The sequence below is a fragment of the Streptopelia decaocto genome, assembly GCF_964273445.1.
Source record: "Streptopelia decaocto genome assembly, chromosome: 7".
NCBI lineage: Eukaryota > Metazoa > Chordata > Aves > Columbiformes > Columbidae > Streptopelia > Streptopelia decaocto.
In genome coordinates this window covers 22394733-22415808 of record NC_138661.1, presented here as the reverse complement: position 1 = coordinate 22415808, position 21076 = coordinate 22394733, and the positions used below count along the sequence as shown (strand labels likewise).

General features: G+C 35.2%; 1 protein-coding gene across 5 annotated transcripts in view; it reads right to left on the bottom strand.

Annotated features, from left to right (window-relative positions):
- The window catches only part of CEP128 (centrosomal protein 128), a 123547-nt gene that overhangs the window by 27399 nt on the left and 75072 nt on the right, over window positions 1–21076 (bottom strand). For all 5 annotated transcript variants that reach the window (XM_082059632.1, XM_082059635.1, XM_082059636.1 and 2 more), the window contains one exon: window positions 4660–4709. In XM_082059632.1, coding sequence (XP_081915758.1) covers window positions 4660–4709 — 50 coding nt within the window. The remainder of the gene's footprint in view (window positions 1–4659; window positions 4710–21076) is intronic.

The following is a 21076-nucleotide window of genomic DNA, read 5'->3' as shown; positions in this document are numbered from 1 at the left end:
GCAGTCTAGAGCTTCCTCACAAGAGGAGGAGGAAGGGTAGGCATTGAACTCTTCTCTCTGGTGGCCAGTGATAGAACCCGAGGGAATGGCAGGAAGATGTGCCAGGGCAGTTTAGGCTGGACATCAGGAAAAGGTTCTTCCCCCAGAGGGTGGTGGAGCACTGGAACAGGCTCCCCAGGGAGGTGTCACAGCCCCAAGCCTGACAGTGTTCAACAAGAGACTGGACAACACCCTCAGACACATGGTGTGAACTGTGGGATTGTCATATGCAGGGACAGGAATTGGACTTGATCCTTGTGGATCCCTTCCAACTCAGGACATTATATGATTCTAAGACTGCAAAAGTATTTTTCTAAGACTAGATGGAAATGAGTTACAGAGACTGTTCTAGAGTTATTATTGTCATAAAAAGCTTTGGAATAATGGTTAAGTTTACTAACTGAAGAAGCATATGTATTTGTGTAAAAACAGTATTTACAAATTGCATATTTACATATTTCTGTAAAACCAGTGTCCCTTGGATTACTATAATCTTTTGAAGAAAACACTCAGTTCACCCTAGTGAAATGTTTAAAGCTGTTTGGGGTGTAAATGATGTCAGTTTTCCACAGCCAGTTAGAATTGTTGTACCTTTGATTATACTTCTAAATCATGGGCAGAAAGTGAGACAATGTACTGTAGGAAAAACAACTGCATGAAGTAAGGCTGACAAAAAAATAGCCTCTGGAATGGACTAATTGGTTTTGAAAGACAAGGAAGACTGTTCAGCAAAGTATGTACAAGGAAATATCTAAAGGGAAAACAGGAATGCACACATAAACAGATTTTATGGAAATCTAGCACACTATCAAAATATAATTGTTTAAAAACAATGCTAACATTTTGCCAGTAGTGGATGCCACTAAATTGGCTGATCCTATAACTGCAGACACAGTGGTTCAAAATTCCCTGTGCATAAACTGATGAAAAATAATAAAACAAACATATGAAGAGTAAAAAAATGCAATCCTCTTACCATTTTCAGTTACTGGAATCTTTCAAAATAGCAGGTTAAAGAAATAGACAAAAATGTTTGGGTTTGTGTTTGTTTTTTGTTTGTGGGAGTTTGGGGTTTTTGTTTGGTGTGTATTTGTTTTTAACACAATGGACAATGATCTTATTCCTAAGAGCTGGGAGTTAAAAAACTCCAGATTCACATCTCGGGTTTCCTATAGACTTATTTCACCTACATTTTAGCTTCTCATCAATAAAATTAAGATAATATGAGGTTCTAGAATACTTAACTTCGACCTGTCTATTAAAAAATGTTTGCTTAGCACCTATCTCAATACATAGTAGTTGTGGATTTCAACTACAATGTTGCATAAGCAAAAGTTTACCAAATTGCACTAAAATTTTTGCTCAGAAAAGGTCGTGTATTAAATACTAAAGTCTTAATTCATTATTGCAAGCAGGTCTGAGATACAGGCAATTTTGGTACATCAGAACAAACTTATAACAAAAAACATTATGTGAAAAACTCAAAAATATTTATTTTGAGATGCTTGTTCCTCCACAAACTTGCAGTTGCTGAGGCAAAACCTCATATTTATTTAAAGACTGCAACAATACCCAAACTCATTGCCATAAAAAAGATGGTATTTCCACATCTCATAAATTTGTGCACTTCAGACACAAATTTCTTCATTTAAAAAGGACTATTTTGAAGAAAAAAAAAAGTCTTAGAGTGACTGTATTAGTAGGATGGTTCCAAGGGTAGAATAAATATGACTCCATATATTAAATAAGGCAAATGATCTAGCTGCCAAATTCGAAAAACTGAATAAAACCTTAAAATCTTAGCAGATAATCTTCTGAAGACTTGCACGTAATACATTAGTAAATTTACCACAGATAATTTATAAATTATCAATATTTTATGTTTTCAAATTAAAATTATGTATTTATTATATATTATATATTTAATTTATATTATCATGTCACTAATTACAAAGCAAATGAAAATTGCTTGCAATTATTTCCCCAGACAACATCCGCACAGTTGAATATTGCGATTATCATGCATAGCATATTATTTCCATGAATGCAATCTTTTGTACCACAGAACAGTTTTCACTAAAATGAAGGTAAAAACCTTATAATCAGAGCCTTTTTTCTCTCCATGAAGTAAGAAAAGAAGTGAGGTTATATTCTTGGAGTGGCTATCAGAAAGAATGTAGAAAGTGATCTAGACTCCTCACAAGCTAAAAATCATTACGATGAGTATGAGTACACATGTTAACAACAGAAAGCAATCATACATGCAATGAGAACATAGATATAACCTAGAATATACATAAAGTCATATATAACTATATAAGCTCATATATAAATATAAATGTTTGTATAATATAGAAACTCTAGTAAAAAATATGCAAAAGGTTCAAAATGGAAACCAAGAATACAGTGATGTCACTCAAAGCATTGGCCTCCTAGCTCCCAAAACACCCTGTTTTCAAAGAACCACATAGGAAATACTACATACAGCTTCCATCTTGACCACATAATGTGGGACAAGAGATTCATGTAGAAAGATGTAGCTATGAAGACTTCCACTGGACTGTAGGCCTTGGGAGCAAAGAGCACTATTTTATTTGCTAGTGGTCCTTAAATTGACAAACAATTACCTTCTAGCAATCTCCTTTAATGAAAGCATTCATACATTCACCAACTATATACATGCTTTGTTGAACTTGGGCTCAGAAGAAACAAATATTCCATGTCACCTGGAATGGGACTGCCACTTTCAGCTCTGGGAAGTGCCATACTTAAAGTCTTACTTTCCGTTTACTTCCTAGGTTTTATATATTGAGATGCAACAGCTTGCAGAGATTCAGCCGTGATGACACAAGTTGTTTTTTACAACTACTTGCTAGCAAAGTTGTACATATTCAGCCACTGTCAGTTTAGAATACAACTTTACAAGAACAAAGGATCCCAGACTGGGACCATTTTGAAACATATTGAGTAAGATAGACATAATACTATCTAGAAAAATAATAGCTGGTTTTGCTGAGTATTTGGGCAATGCAAGCATAGGCATCTGAAGAAGTAAAAAACTGCTATCAGACATTTGAATATAAAAATAGCAGTCAGAGCAGTACAAGTCACCCACTTAACCAGAAGCACCAGTTAGGGATGGACATAAAGCAATTTGATCAGGAACTTGACAGACCATAAGAAATACAGGCAAGCACATATATGCACACAAGACACTATTAAGATGCCACTCTCTGCAGTATAAAATTACTCCTCATTCAATCAGCAGTATCATTAGGACAATTTGTCAACTACAGAGCTCCACATGAAAGCAGATGCAGAATTGCTTCACATGAAAGAAGATCTTTTTACATTGATGTAACCAGATACGCACCTGTGTAAACTGCTTGCGCAGACAAGCTCTCAGCCTTGTTGAACTTGAGCTGCCAGAGAGCTGGGCCAAGATTTTTGTTTCAACAGGAAACAGCTGGATTGGTGTGTTGTGTAACTTTTGGGTCTTGCAACTTGTCTCCTCTTACTGGATCAAGCTGTTTCTACACTAGCTCTTTGATACCTCTAGCCCTCAAAATGCCTTGTATTTATTACAAGAGAACAGAAGGCTTATCTTCAAACAAACTCTTATGGTGAAAACTCAGGTCAATACATAATTTCGTTTTCCTTAACAGCCTTACCTTCATTAATTCCCTCATAAATGGTCTAGTTCAATTACACTTATAGAACGGTGCTTCATGGATACACTCTTCATGTTCTATCTAAACTTTTTTATATCTATGTTCAGTATTGTTTGTTGCAATTTGTTGTTAAATATGTCTTTTTTCCTTCTGTATTCTGAAGCATACACTACCCTCCCTAATAACCTCCTGAGCTTCACAATTCAGACATTCCAGCTTGATTTTGCTTTCCCAGCCAATTTTTTTTTAAGTAGTACATTTTCTTTGACCATAATGCTAAAATACTATTCCAAAACTGAGCCTAAGATAAATCTTACTTTCTAAGCACAAATTTAAAGTGCTTAGCATAAGCAGCTTTACTGCTAGATGCCACAAAATGAGGATTTACCATATTGTATCAAGTCCTACCATGTATTGACTGGTCCCTTCTTCCTCTGGAAGGTGATTATGGACATTTAATATTTCAGAGATTCAAAATACTTAAAATCAGTAAAACTTTCCGTTTTATTCAGATGTACAGGAGAAAACAACACAGCCCAGAAAAGCTAACCCAATAAATTATGTATAATATAAAGCATTTTTGCAGTTCTGAATGCAGATTTGCACTGCCTCTACTCACATACAGTTTCAGTGAAGCCAGCAGTATGACACAACAGAACAACTTCACTATATAGTTTAAGCTAAAAGCAGCATTCTTATCACTGATGGACTAAATTTATTGACTCATTTATGATGACTACCTTAATCGCAAACGTGCAACTTATTTGCTGGGCAGAAACTCAGCAATGAGTATTACAAGCTATCTGGTCTGTATTTGGCTGCATATATTAATATTTCCAAAGCTGAATTTCAGATACAAGGGAGTTCAGAAAATAGCAATGTTGTAATACAGTTTAGTAATTTGAAGGGTGATAAACAGCGTAGCTAGTTAATTAAATAGAAAGTATACCTGGAGAGCTCCCACTTCTTCCTCTCTTCTGAGAGTCTTCTCTAGTAGCTCTGTAAAATGAAAAATGGAACTTATAAATTCAACTTCCTGTCTCATGGCCTGCCAGGAAAAGGCCTGTGGAAAATAGTGAGTTTTTTGTTCTACAGCTTTCACAACATTCCTTTTCAGCTGATTAAACTAATTGATGAAATGTGTCAGCAATATGATCCTTTCCAAGCAAGGGCTGTAGAAGTGACTAAAGAGCAGCCACAAGATGACGGTTTGACTAGAGGTGTGGGGGGAAAATCACAGAAAAAACTTACTATGTTTAAATCAATCTTTTGTTGTCTTTTTGGAATTGAATGAAAAAAAATCAAAGAGATTCAAGCTGAAAACTGATTAAAACAAAAGTAGATCAAAGCTATGCAATTGTATATGAAAAGTTACTCTAGGTCACTTTTTTAATAACCAAGTAACATCTGCTGGAGAAACGACTGCAGACAATTTTGACTGTTATCACAATAATGACCTTCTCTCACTAAAATGGAACGGATTTTATAACCGAAATAGCCAGTTTACTGTAACAAACATATTAGAAAACTTTTATAGTCTTTATACCATAAATACTAATATCTTATATTCACATGTGTGACAATTATATACACTGGCACATCCATGCACATATGTCACATTTCATGTTAGAAATTAATTTCTCTTTGAGTTCTGTGGGATCTGTCACTTATTACTATTTTAACTATCAGAAGATCACTCATGAGTTTTACAAAAGAAGAGCACTGCTTTAACTAACCCAGAGACTGACTTTGAATGAAGATATGCCCCAGTTTGCCAGCAATTAGGAGAGTTCTGAGATTATGAAATTATCCTGACAGCTTCATAGGACTGAATCCTGACTGTTAATTCCCTCAGCATCCAAGTACAGAACAGCTAACTGAAAGTACCTGTTTATACTTCTTTAAGTTTACTGATAAATGCACAGTTCAGTTATCAAAGATTAGCTTAAATGATTTACAATAGAAACTACTTAAAATATTCTACTGACATGAATTTGCCTTCTTTCCTTTATTTATCTGATCTTTTAATTTTCTTTCTCCTTTCTCTCATTATGAAGCCTCCTTGTGAGCACCCCAACCTCCTACCTCTTCTCATAGTTCATTATCCATTTCTGACTATGCAGATTATTTGAGACTTATTTTCAGGCAACAGTCCTTTAAAAGCAATGTACATAAGAATAATTTAGTTATTTCTTTCAGAAACAGAGAGATTGATTTGCTGTTCTTTCTTCCTACCTTCTATGCAGTTTTTTCAAATCCTTTCTTAAAATTAATAAAATGCCGTTTCCTCACTTTCTTTTGGCACATTCCTGTTTTTCTGGATTATTCTTTGGTGTGCTTTCCAGTACAGTGACCAAACTGCCATATAAATTACTGTAGCTAAATGTGCTGCCATCAACATTAGTTAGTGCAAGAATTTAGGTTTGGAAAGTGGCTGCCTGTATGTTTTCCTTGGGTATATTCCAGTATTATAACTGAGTTGGTAAAAATTAGTATTGTAATACTAGCTTTCAAAAAAAAAATGAAGAGGGACGAATAAGTCTATGAGAAAGGGATGGGAAAGAAGAGATTCTTTCCCATGATCCATCTGACCTAAAAAAATATTCTTATACTTCACCCTCTATTTTAATTCCAATGCATATTTGAGATTCTGTTGTACACATATGATTGGTCTAAGTGAAAAGGATGTTATTACAAGGTTCTTTTCAAAGGCCTTTTGCAAATGTTAGGGAAGTTGAGATGATTTCCACTAACAGTCTCTGAACTTGAAAGTTCTGTATCTGAAATTAGGGATATCTAGAAACCATTTATTGTACCACTTTCTAAATTGGCTGTCCTGCAGAGTTTCACAAAACTCTGCCCACAGAAGGGCAGGTAGATATTAAAGTGGTGTTATTTAACTGACAATATATGCCTGCTTTACAGAGTCATCCTTTATGACCATATATTTAAGAACCAAGTTCTGCATTTAACCTGATGATTCAATTTAATACTCCATCTAAAATAATAGCATGTTTTCTCCAAAGCTAAAGCAAAAAAATAAAAGTTAGAGCAATAGATATTAAAAAGTTTTATAAAAAGTTCCATAAAAACCACAGTATATAATTATTTTAAATGCTGCTGTTTATAATGACAAAATATCTTCACTTACTTGATCTGAAAAGCTTTGTAAATTTGTTTTATAATTTGTAAAACGCTTTCCATATTTAAGTTCTTGTGCAAACATGGTTTATATATTCAGTGCCAGAAAATCATGTTACAATAAATTCAGGTTAGAGAATGCATTGTGTCTTTAACATAGCAAGTATGGTCACTAGTCCTAGTGGGCACTCTTTTCATTCATCCTGTGAACAGCCTCTGAGTTTCTCTAATTATAACTTTCTTTCCTAAAGGAAGTGGCACAGTGGCATAAGTTTCTACATTTGTCAACAATCCTGATATGATCATCTTTCAAGGCCTAATATAACCACAGGGTTCTTATTTTTTTTCAAAGCAATATATCATTATTCTCATGGGGCACAGAACGCATCAATTTATGGATTGTCTAGAGGAATCAGCATTAATGAAAGGCATTACAAATGCACCTTCAGGCATTGATGGTTCTTCCCAAAAGACAAATAATACAAGAGAAATTACTCTTAGAAATAAAGATATTCATCAACGTATTCCCTTTTTTTTTTTTATTTTTAGCTCAATATGAAGCTTATAACGAAATATAAGCTAAAGCTATTTAAAAGAATCAAATACTGCTCAAAATCAACGGTAATTTCAGGATATTGCCTGCAAAATTAGGGATCATACTTTCATGTAGCTTTACAAAAACAAGTTATTTGCAGTGGTTAAACTCAAATCCTCTAAGGATTGTATCTCATTCAGCTATGCGTCAGTGAACACTGAGTGTCCTTGCAGTTATACCACAGTGGCTTAGATCTACCTGATAGAACTTCCAAGAAGTATGCAGGTCATGATTTAAAACATTCCATAAGAACCATTATATTTTGCAGTTTGCCTGACACTCAAACAACATAGTATGCTGCAAAATATTGCAAATGAAGATTTTTATATTTCATTATAATTCTCAGGTAAGGAAAAACACATTTGTAGTAATTCAGATAGACTTTTCACACACGCAGTTGTAATTTTCACTGCTGATGAAAAATATCAGAAAATAGATGTAGGAACAGATATTTATTGATCTGAATGAGTAAAACACAACTCTACTATCTTATTTATCCTAGTTGATCCATTAATGTGCCAATAACTAAGTCTAGAATGTTAAAAAAACAATTAAACTCCTTTACTTCTATGCTGGGAGTAACAAAGCTGGGAAACAAGACACTGGCTTCATATAATCTGGAGCAAGCAACGTCCCAAGAATTTGAATTTAAAAAATCACAGGCTTATTTCAGAAATAACACTGAACAGCTTTCATTATTAAATAGGAACTGGATTTTAAACACTACACAACCTCCCGTTTTAAGAACTGAAGATAGCGATGAACCACATTCTGCTTCACATTTTTTGTGAAGACTAAAGTGCAGAGAAAAGTCAACAAATTGGATCTATACTGAATTTGTATGTTCACCACTAAAAATTTAAATTTGCTACCTGCTAATTCACAACTTGTTCTAAGCAAAGGGGAAACGTACAAATACAGAACTCTACACAAAACCAGTTCTTATAGTCACGAGTATCGTGTCATATAGTAAAAAACCCTGAAATATGATTGAGGTTACACTGAAGATGACACTTGCACATCAGTTCAGTTGTGCATACATAGCTAACATGCTGTAAACTATGCAAGATATCTGCAAGCTGCCAGTAGATCCAATTCAAGACTCTCCTCCTTCCGAAGCAGCTGCAGATCACACAGAAACTATATAGCACCTCATATACCATGCAAAATACTGCTACTATGGGGCATTAAAACAAGAAATCTAGGTTAGTATCAGAAAAGAATGGCAGTTTGGAGAAAAGTGCCAACATATTTTTTTTAATCATCAAGCCAAGAACAGTTCTCCAAAGCACCAGTCAGGGCTCTCCATTATACTTCAGTAAAACTATTTTTGATTTCCTAAAGTTTACAACCCTAGAAATTTAGGGTTTATATTACGCAAACGTATGGCAAACTCTTGAGAAATCGCTTAGACAGACAGATCATTTTATCTTTAAATTTGTTTTGATCAAAATTACAGTATATTTATTTCAAGTCTTTCCTATCATTCTTCCTTCAAATATGCATCCTATGGCTTTCATTCATCATTCAGATAAGTTTCCCACAAAGCTGCTGAACAGAAACTGCAGCATTCCTGTAGAATCACAAGGCAGCCAAGCAGGTTTCCATCAAGTCTGAAGGATTTCCAAGCAGCTGAATAAACTGGTTTCTCTCATCTAGAAATTACTTACATTGCACATGTCTACAGAGCAAAGTTTTGAATCACATACTATACCAATTACAAGTTTTTCCCTTCACACAAGTCTGACATGAAGGCCCTGTTCTGGGGGGTGAATTAATTTGTTTCTAACTGAACCAGTTTAAGCACGATGTTTCAGAACAGATATATTCATGGATAGCAGAAACAGAACACATGCAATTTTGCCCTGTACCTGTGTTAGCATGATCCTGCTGAATGGCCTCACAGTACCTTGACAAAGGTCCAGAAACAATAATAAAAGATGCTTCAATGAGGCTGAAACTTTGTATATCAGGACAGATACCACAAATCACCCTAGCACTAGAACAATGGAGATACAAAACGGTACCGGAATTCGCTTCAGAACACTTTAATTGAAACAGTATTTGCCCTGCATGTAAGACATAAAGGGAATTTCTACATAAATACGTTATAATCTAAAAAAACTCTAGAGAAATAGGTATTTCTTAGAACCTTATTTTTTGCTGGTGTAGAACAATGCCCACATATCATGAGCATTTTAGGATATGTTTATGTCATTCAAGGCAAAATCTGAAAAAAATAAACAAATCTCTGAAGTCAGAGGTGAAACTGTTTCACCTGAATACAACATACATGATCTGTAAAATAAAGAATATTTCTATCCTGCTAGTTTCATCCCCAGTGCATTCATAGGTTTAGTGAATGAAAACAGAGCAGGGAGAAATCTCAAAAGTTCTTATTTTCTTTGGAATTGTATTCAGATGGCTAATAGTTTTCATTACAAACTCAATGGTCACTGTATTTTATTTGTAGCTTCTGCTAAACCTAAAAAGTCTCAAATTTTTAATAAAGATTAAAGGTTTCTCGTCCATTAGCAAACTGCTATATTAACATTCAGCACATTCCACTATCTTTAAAGATTATAATTCAGTTACAACCACTGCAACCGCCAAGAATGGAACAGCTCTTTATCTGTATCAAAATCAATGGCTTGCTCATCCCTGTAAAAAGACATCCAAACTCAATGGAACGCCATTTTTAAAAAGGGATTATCTTTTGCCATATTCTTTGCCTTTATAAAGCAAATCAATTTATTAGCCACTGTCATCTTTAGTAAATAACATAGTCTATATATCAAAAGAATATACTTTACACAAAACTTTCATTTAGAAAACCTCTTCCAACTTTTCATTTGCCCCAAGGAGCTGTCCTAAATTGTCCCCATCAGTTCTATAACCCCTCCGTACCTACCATTACCTGAACTATTCAATGCCTGCCTTACGCTGAATTCAAAAATACAAGAATGGATACATGTATACTTCACATACAATTTAAGTACACAAGATACTACGCTGAGTTGCTATAACTCCCCTCTACAGTCCAAATATATTTTCATTGGAATAGTCTGTCTGAATAGGAGATTAAATAGATACAGAGAGGTTCCAATGTGCTGCTTATGCATTTTTAAGAGGCCTTTATCAAAAGAACGTGTTTTGATCTTGTTTTGTTGTTTGGCTGGTTGTTTTTTAATGCTTACATAAGACTTTTTAGTTCTATTCCTGGCTCTGCCACGTGTGTTAGCATCTCCCTGGGAAATTTTCTGTGCTTAAGGAAAAAAAAAATGGCTAACGAAAATATTTCCCTGTCTTAACAGAGCTGATGTGAGGCTTAAAGTGCACTGAAATACATGCAAAAGATATTCTTATGAACTCAAAAGGTGTAAACAGTAAGACACAATGAAAATGCTGATGTGAATGGGAAACAACCTGCTTTGGCTTTTTGCAACTCTCTACTGTTAGCTGCAGTCAGCAACTGAAATACACCAGTAAGTCATTGGCTGGAGTAATTGAACCAAAGGTCAACTAGAACTTACTGTGCTAAAAGAGAGCCCTTTGACACTGGTCTACCAGGTTTACTATATAGAAGAACAGTAACTTGCCACAGTAACCAGCAGTCACTGGTCATTTTGGGTTCTGTGGCCTTTTCAACTTCCTTTTAAAAATGACAGTTTTGGGGTCAGCACACATTTGCTTCACGTAATGATTTCTTTCACTCATGATATCTGTCCCTGTGAAGGTTTAAAAAGGATATTTTCATTATTTCAAAAGTGTGCTAGCCGAGGATGCTGTAAATCCAGTTAGCAAGCATAGTTGTTAGAAATCATACTGACTTCATCTCTAAAATAGTCTAACTAACTCTTTTCTTCTACAAGTCCACATGAATGTGAATTTGACAGCATGTGAAAAGCAGAATCTCCTCTAGATGAAAAATATCAATCAAGACAAACAACGGTACTTCAAAGTCCATAACCTATATTTGGGTTTGGTGCTATCTTGAAAGACATCAGTCACAATGATTTCAAGCTTCTCTTTGGGTAGGTGTAGCCACTCTTTTAAAAACAGATTTAATCACAGGTTGCATAGAATTCTATCATCTGTGACAGGGTAACTATGATCTGGGCGGGGAAAAATTTAATGAAATATAACAAGGGAAATGTAGAGTCTTGCATCTGGGCAGGAACAACCCCAGGTTCCAGTATAAGTTAGGGAAGGACCTATTAGAGAGCAGCATAAGGGAAAGGGACCAGAAGGTCTTGGTGGACAGCAGGATGCCCATGAGCCAGCACTGTGCCCTTGTGGCCGGGAAGGCCAATGGCATCATGGGGTGTACTAGAAGGGGGGTGGTTAGTAGGTCGAGAGAGTTTCTCCTTCCCCTCTACTCTGCCCTGGTGAGACCACACCTGGAATATTGTGTCCAGCTCTGGGCCCCTCAGTTCAAGAAGGACAGGGAACTGCTGGAGAGAGTCCAGCACAGGGCAAGAAAGACGATCAAGGGAGTGGAGCATCTCCCTTATGAGGAAAGGCTGAGGGAGCTGGGTCTCTTTAGCTTGGAGAAAAGAAGACTGAGGGGTGACCTTATTAACGTTTACAAATATATAAAGGGTGAGTGTCATGAGGATGGAGCCAGGCTCTTCTCAGTGACAGCCAACAGTAGGACAAGGGGTAATGGGTTCAAATTGGAACACAAGAGGTTCCACTTAAATATGAGAAGAAACTTCTCCTCAGTGAGGGTAACAACACTGGAACAGGCTGCCCAGGGGGGTTGTGGAGTCTCCTTCTCTGAAGACATTCAAAACCCACCTGGACACATTCCTGTGCAACCTCATCTAGGTGTTCCTGCTCCAGCAGGGGGATTGGACTAGATGATCTTTTGAGGTCCCTTCCAATCCCAAACATTGTGTGATTCCATATACCACATAACGGTCCAGACCAGAGGATGTGAATAAATGTATGTTAAGTTTTTGCCTTTTCATTCAGTCATCTTTTGACCTGTGAATCACTCAATTGTAAGTAAGTGCAGGTACCATGTCCTTGCTGAATTACTGCCACTAAGCATTTTGTGAAGATTACCAATGCTAAGCCCTTAAATGCCACTATTTCAATAATAACTTGATTCTATGACAAGACACAATTGTTACCAAGTATGTAGGTGTTGATTACTCATGCAGCAGTAATGTTGCCAACTAGTGCTGGAATGTGGGCAAAAATATTCCTATTATTAAAAAAAAAAATCTAGAGAAGAGATGAACAGGTTTGTTGTTTGATTTTGTTTTTTTGTGTTTTGTTTGTTTGTTTGTTTTTAAATCTAACCTACAATGCTACTGAATAAGCACTTCAAATTTTACAAGAGCTTGAAAAATCAGCAGACATTTATACAACAGAGAAGGTTTTACTTAAAGGTGTTAGCTTTAAATGAGCTAGTTTGGGTACTTAGGGACTTCATGTCCCATAGAAGGTAGTGCAACCCTAGCTGAAATGGTGCTAGCAGTAAGTGCTCCAGTTCCACCAGATGTGGCCAGATCACCTCATGGATTGCATCTGTAGATTGCACTAGCTAAAAGGCATGAAGGTCTCTGCTCCCTGCCTCTGGTGTGCACTGCTCTTACTTACTTTGTCTGGCAAATGTGCTGGACTTGGACCTCCACAAAGGTCCATTTAGTTCACTACAACGAGAACAGAGTACGTGGCAAAAACCACAGTCCAATGTGGCTAATTGTGAGTAAAATATGGTTATAGGGGGATCCAACAAGGAGCAGATGTGAAACAAGAGAAGTAGCAAGTAGCACAGATGGGAGTGAGAGAAATAGAAGCAAGAATTTAGCCTTTTGTCTGCAGTGACATGAAATGGCTCTGTTGAATGAGAATCTGCAGTCTGACCCACTAACTTGTGATTATTTTGGATTTGTGTGTGTGAGCTGTAATCACACCAATGTCTGTAGCACATCTCTCCTTAAGCTAACTGACCAGTGGCTTTTTCTCTCATAGTCTTGATTAGAAATTCTATTAAATAGCCTAGAAAGAAAAAAAATCAGCATTACACAAAATATAGTAAGAAATGTTCTCAAAGAGAACGGAAGAGTTGACATTTTAAACAGAAAAATACAGTTGAACATTCTGTTTTGTCACTGCATACAACATATAATTGTTACAATTCTCTCCTGAATGGAGAAACATTTCCTTTTTGATGATGAATAAAATATGCCAGGAGTACACAGAAAGAAATTGAAACTTAATTTGTTTTCATTCACGAAGTGCAAGCTTGAAAAGATAATTTGTCATTTCTTGTTTTAGAAAATTATGTTGCTATGTTTATGGGCATAGCGGCTACATAAAAATTATGGTATGGCATATATAAATGACAAAACAGGAAATTGAATGCCGCTGTCTTCAGTGAGTTCTCTGTCTTAATATCCTAGGCTTTTCTTTTTTTGATGTTTATCATCCCAGCCATATTTATGCATATCAGCAAATTTCCTTTTGACTACATCTGAAAGGCAGCTGCACATCTTAATGCAAAAATACACAGAACTGATCTTGGACCTAATAGCTAAGGAAAGGTCAAAGATTAAGGGTAGCAAGTTTTTAAAACAATTAATTTGAATTGAAGTAACTGGGGAAACTGAAGGTGGCTGCCAGCTGCAAAACAGAAAGCTCTTCTAGCCAAGGACACTTGTTACTAGAGTAATTTGGAGCTTAGACATGTATTTCCTAATTGGGCTGTGTGAAGCTAGAGCTAAACAATCCATTTGCAACATCTGTAGCAAAAGACAGCAGATAATATACAAACCTGAAAGATACTGGTCCTGAAATTAAGTTTCCCTCCCAGTCTCAAAAAAAAGGATCTTTTAGCAGCTTGGGCATTTTAATAAACTGTCAGCAGAGTAAAGCACACAAAAAAGTTATAGCTCTGTGGGATTCAGTCCTTTACAAAAGCTTTTAATTCTACTAGGTGACCCCATGTATCACTAAGAACCAGACAGCTTCCAAGAAAACATTTACTTTAACCAAGCATACACACACAGAGGTCAGTTTTGTCTTGTTGCCAAACAAAGAACTTCCCCAGATTTACAGAAGTTCCCTCTTTGTAATTAGACAGGGATTAGAAACCACTATATGATACAACCAGTGGTTATATAATGCCCAAGCTCCCCATACACACTTTGGAGGAAGATGCATGGAACCGTAAGCTGGCAATGACGAAGAAAGCCATCATAATGACTCTTATTCCTGATTTTCTCAGCTGTACTTAGGCTGTGAGTCTCTTCCTTGGTGAGGGAATCCTGTTGTACTGTCCCATGGTAACTGATGATATACACATGAGACTTACCAACTCAGCTGGTAAACCTTTCAACTTTGAGTGACTGGCAACATTTCACTTAATAGCTAAAACCCTATTTTGAAAATTCTAACATCTAAATGCAATAACTTATTATTCCCTCCATACAGCCATGTCCAAAAATCTACAGTAAAACAATTCAAGTAATTTTTTCAGACAATAACATTTAATACAAAGATTAGAGGAATAAACCTTTTAAGACATATTAGGAAGAGAGTAGCATAAAACATCTAAGTTAGCCATTGCTTCTCATGCACAAGGGAAATAAACATAAATTGATTTTTTTTCCCCCCAATTTAATAAACTGCATAGCAACACCAGAGCATTGTTTTTCTCTTGTGCAGTGGAGTACATACCATTTTGAACTGACACTTTTTATTTCTGATCAATCTAATTCCGGGAGACTGATCACAACAAAACGAAATTTACACTGCTGTTTTCGCTGAGTTAAAAGGTACGAAGGTATTAGTCTCAGAATGGAAATTACACAGAGAAATAAATATGCAGTATGAGAAGTATAATAAATGTATTATAAAATTTTACTCGTTACACACAGACACTGTAAATCTTATTACGAGGTTGACAAGAGCTGCAAATGAGTTATGTTTATTATGGAATTCCTTATCCCGTTCTCCTAACACTTCATAATTTCTACAGGTAGAGATACTGAATTAATATTTAGCAAAAAAGTGGCAAAATGAATGTCAGAATCCCACAAAAATACCACTGTAAATGGGAGAACAAATTGTATATCTTACACACCTAATTCTTGTACCCGTTTACATCACAGTTGTGTGTCTGTTTAGTCTCAAGAAAATGCTAGAAACAAACTGAAGTTTGAAAAGCTGATTAAATGTTTCATATGATTTAATGATAAATGCCTCTTGAAGCAGCACACTTTATAAAGTACATTGACAAAGAGAAATCTAGAAAGTGCTTTTAATAGCTGGGGCATCATCTCCTACATTAGGAATGGATTTTTAACAGTGTCAGGAATGGAGAGAGAGGTACCAGGCAAATAGTAAGTGTTTATTCTTCTTCATCTGGATATGCCCCTGAAGTGTGTAACTGGTATGAGACATCAGTTAAAATGTTCATTGATCTCCTCATGCCTCTTGAAAACTCCCTACAAAAAACTAGCCTGTCAGAACTTATGCTCAGTGTTAAAAATCTGTACTATTTAGGTAAGATTTTTATATCCTTTAGCACCCTTAATAAATACCTAGATTTCTCTTCCCTTGTGTTTGTTTTTTGGTTTTGGGGTTTTCTTTTTATGTTGCATAACATAAAACATAGTGACAGCAAATTAAAGCTCCTGACCCTGAGAGTTTAAACATTTTGGCTCTCAAATACTTTGCCCTGTGAAAAAATGGCTCTAAACTTTTCAGAAAACAAGAAAAAAAAAACAAAATGAAAAACTGGTTCTGATTTTCAGAAACTTTTATGCCTCTTACCCAAAGGATTAAACCTGCTCTGTGAATTCTATAGTTTTTCCCCTTTGGTTAGTATAGTTTCACTTGCTGCAACATTGCATTTCTGCTGCCAGCATATTTATTTCAAAAAGTCTTTTGTTTAATATAAGGACCAGATTTTTTTTTTTCTGTATGGCGTTCTACAGAATTGACAACTGAAGTACAAACCATAGACAACTTTCAGTTTCAAAATAATCTCTGACATTAACCATGCTAGGTTTCTCTGACTGTATCAAACTTTCCAACAGTATCTTTTCCAGCCCTGTTCTTTACACATATTATGATGTCAGAGTTCAACACACAACCGTACTTCTCCTATACACATTTGATCCTCAAAGTTAATTTCATCCAAAAGTCTAACTTTATCAATCATTACCATTTTTCCCACTGAATAAGAACTTCTATTGTACCTTGTAAATGTCTGTCCTGCCGCTGTCTTGATGTATATTTCATGTACTAGCAAATCAGTGCACTTAGGCTGATAAACAACAGTATCAGAACTTTTCTGGAATAAACTCTGTTTTTGTTGGATCTTGTTTACTCTGCTGAGACAGTGCAAAGTCTTTAAAACAACTTAATTCAAGAAAACAGCATAGTCTCTTACAGGGCCCAGATCAAAAACAGGGAAAAGAATAATGTCTGATGACTACACACTTCTTATAGAGCTCTGTAAAAATGCTGTGATTATAGTTGGTACCACTGTCAGTGAACTGACACTATGATCACCATTTCTTCCAAAGCCAGATGCACCATGAGTGGTTTCTGGATCTGTCCAATACTGTAACAGTCCTATTCATGTAAGTTAGATTATTACAAGCTAGCAAATCATCATCAACTTGCAGTATTTCATTTCTCTTGAACAAAAAGATAAATTAATTTCATGAACTACACAAGATGAGTAGCAGCAAATAAAATGCTGTAATTAAATCTGTAGAGTACCATTTAAGGAAAAAAAGAAATCATAACTTTGTGAACTAAAAATATTTCACATTGACTTCCATTATTATGATAACAACAGGTCAGTACATGAAAAGCATAATTGTATAGCTGAATGACCTGTATCATCATACCATTGATTCTCAGTCACAGTAAGGATAAACATTTTCATATTTTAGTAGTAATAATATTGGTTTTATTGTAAATAAGTCTTTGGAAATCAAAATTTCCTTCCATACAACAAGTATAATCCACTGAATACAGCAAAACTGCAAAAGAACTCATTTTATTTAATCAAGCTGTTTTAGAAATCAGAATATGAAGTGTTTGAAGAAGCAACATAGGAGATCAAAACAGGAGTTCTAGTTGCAGTGTACAGTAAACACATTATATTTTAAAATATAGTCATTTTTAAAACAGTCTAACAAGAAATCTTAGGAGGTTTCCAGTTATTATTCCCCTCACAATGAAATCTTCCTCAGAAGTCATCATGGAGATGTCATGCTATATACACACTGTATATAAAATACATATCTCATGAAGGACAGAATATTTTGATCTTTTCAAATTTGAAATATTTGTGCAATAAGTTAGAAACATTCCAACCTTAAAAGTGAGACCTTAATACTACTTTGTTGCTTGCTCCCTAGCAGCCTGTGTTTCACTGTGATATATCAAAAGTTCATGGCCATTAAACCAGTCTGTGTACGTAAGCCTTATTGTACAAGAATGAAGTATTCCTAATTTTCCAGCTTTAAAGAAGAATAAGCATTTTAAGAAGAATAAGCACGGATATAGCAGAATACTTACACTCTACTCTTACTTAAGAAGCCACTTTCATAATGAAACATAGCCCAACATACCCTTTAACACACTTGAAAAGCATCAGCTCTACAGTCTTGGAAAAGGAATTCCCTTCTTCCTTGAAAACAAGGATGACATCAAGCTCTGTAATGGTAACTTCCTCCAAGTTTCATCACACATTTCATGCCTTGACAGAAGCAAGGCATCTAAAAAACTAAGTTCTCTGCCATTTAAATATGCTTCTGGTAAAAGTAATTCGTAATATTCATTAAGAACTTGATAGGGAAACTCTGGACCACCATACAGCCGTAAGATCATGACTGAACCCACTTCCTTCCTTAGTCCGACCCAAGCTAGTGTTCAAGGACTTGAAAGGCAAAAGATTGTCGCCTCTGACAGTTTGAGTCAAATAGGCTTTTTAACATTTACCCACTAGATAAATTGTAAAATGGTGATAATTATGAAAGAGCTTCTTTCCTTAGAGCGGAGAGATTATCTTTTGAAGGAAATTTTCCTTTTTCCTACTTACCTCAAAATATCCCCAATTTCTGCTCTTAGTTTAACTAATACTATTGCTATTCCCACTATACCTCTTCTCAGATGCTACATATGCATCTGCTAATGTGCCCTTAAGTCTTGTTCAACAACTCAAACTGGGAGGACAGAGACCTTAATGAAACTACTCAGTGTAATAGTTCTTCATGCAGTTAAATGCCTGTGTTGATTGACAGCATCCAACTAATATACCAATTCAATAATGGAGTCTGTATATTCCAAAGTAAAATATTACCTAGTTTTTTTACTGTAAACTGAGCATTAAGATTAATTAATTTCTCTGTAAGAAAAAAAAAGTTAGATTTTTTTTCCTTCAAAGTTGTTTGAATTTTAAAATTACCCTTTTAGATTGTTTCCAGTTCTTTAAAATCTCTTAACAGAAAAAATAAGGAATGAGATTGTAAAGCCAGATAGAAACTCTTTATATTTTATAATCTCACTTTTCAGCATGGATTACATCTTCATGAAAATGTCAAAAGCAAAATCAACCTAAAAGAAGATGATAGATGGACAAACCCCAGAACAATTATTCTATTATATTGAGTTATATTCAATCTAAGTAGTACAGTCTTTGGACCTTAAGTTTTCACCTTTATTTGATACTACTTCAGACATCTCATCAGTAGTCATTAGCTAAAAATTGCTTTTATTGACAGCATTCTATGAGCAGGGAATACTTTGTGGGAAGGTACTTCTATACAAGGTCTCTGGAAACCATCATTGCTTCAGCTAAAAGCCACCACAGTGCCTTCCCCAAGAAACGAACCGAAATTCAGCTTTTCTGTTATTTGCAAACTACACAGTTGACTGCCCACAATATTGCCTCCTTGCCACTGACTCACCTCAAGACTGAAACAAGAGGAACATTCTAAACTCAACCTGCTTGAAAGTCACAGCATTTCTTACCAAGGTCATGGGAGCCAAACTACTGTGCTGGAAAATGTGTTTCAAAGGCACAACTGTAACAACTCTACAAAAAACATTATGCTCTTCATAGCATACAATACTGCTGAGGGACAGAAAGTTTCCATTATAATTTTTAAAACATCAACTTACTCAGTTTCTGATCCTGAAATTACAAAACAATATTTGGGCAATTTTACAGTCTTTACATCATACTCAGGATTGTGCTAAGTTAATTCTGTCCTTTGAACTCTTCCTTGCTAAAAATGTGCTCCATGAATTCTAAGCACACTGCATTTGAGTAAAATGCTCCCATTAGGATTTTCCATTTGACATAGTATCTTGCAAGAAATTGTATCCTGTCTGGTCATTTGACTTCGCAAATGGAAATGTTTTTCCATACAGACAACATTCAAACATTCTTTTCCAAAAAACGCTAGAGCTTCAAACTAACCAAGAAAGTAATGATTTATGGTCAAGATGTGAACTGCAATTAAAATCAGAAAGACAAACTTTTTGCCCAGGCAGCTGAAGTATGTACATCATGCATTGATGCAGTATGTATGTATGCATATATTTCAATGAGTGCACATTCTTGGTTTTGTACTTTGTTTCTTTCTCTAGTGGCATCTCAGTTTACCAGATACACTAAAAAAAAAAAAAAAAAACCAAACACACCCACAACAAAATCAAACTTAAACGTGTAAGAATTGTGAAACAAGAATTAATATGGCGAATAAATTTTACATTTAAGTATTGTCTGTTAAACAATTTTACAAATTGGCAGTACATAAAGTTGCAAAAAGGTGTTGGTCAACTACTGCAAAAAAAGTACTGCAATATGAATGTTTGTATTTTAAAATAAATTCTCAAGAGTAGAAAGGTGCTCTAGAATTAAGAAAGACCAAGAAACAGAAGACCCAGCTTTATCCTTAGTTCTCCTTTCTTTTTTTTTACATAACCAGGAGCAAGGATGTTACGATTCAGATACTGTGTCTGTCCAGCAAGAAAACATTATTTTATAGCAACAATGTTTAATAACAGTGCTTAATAACCTGCAACTGGAGTCCTCTATAAAATAGGGAAACGTCTGCAAATCATGACCAAGACTACGTTATGACCTTCTGCTAAAAACATAATATACACAGACAAGAAAAACACTGTGATTCTCTTTGCCCACAACAAAGAAGACTGAAATTTAAGTGCCCATTATTACAAGGACTTTCTATTTGGAAAAAAAATATGTAGCTTGTTCTAGTCATTGATACTGTATGAACTATAGAGTTAATTTGCTTGCCTTGATTGACTGAAAAGGCAAAATCCCTAAACATGTTTTTAATTACAAAATCCGTAAAGCATTTAAAATTTAAAAGTATCAAGCACAGTTCTTGTGTGTTCTTTTATTTTGTAAAACCAAAACCAAGGAGACTCATTCAAAAAGTGCAGGAAACAAAAGCTGAATTTCAGATTCAGCCATTTATTACATTGGTTAGAACATAGCAATTTCTCATATTTAAACCACTAGAAGGAAAACAATGCAAATATTAATTAACCACTTAGTTAATTTAATCTTTATATATAAAAAAACCCAGCTTGTTTTCCTTTTTTTCAAAGATTCACTTTT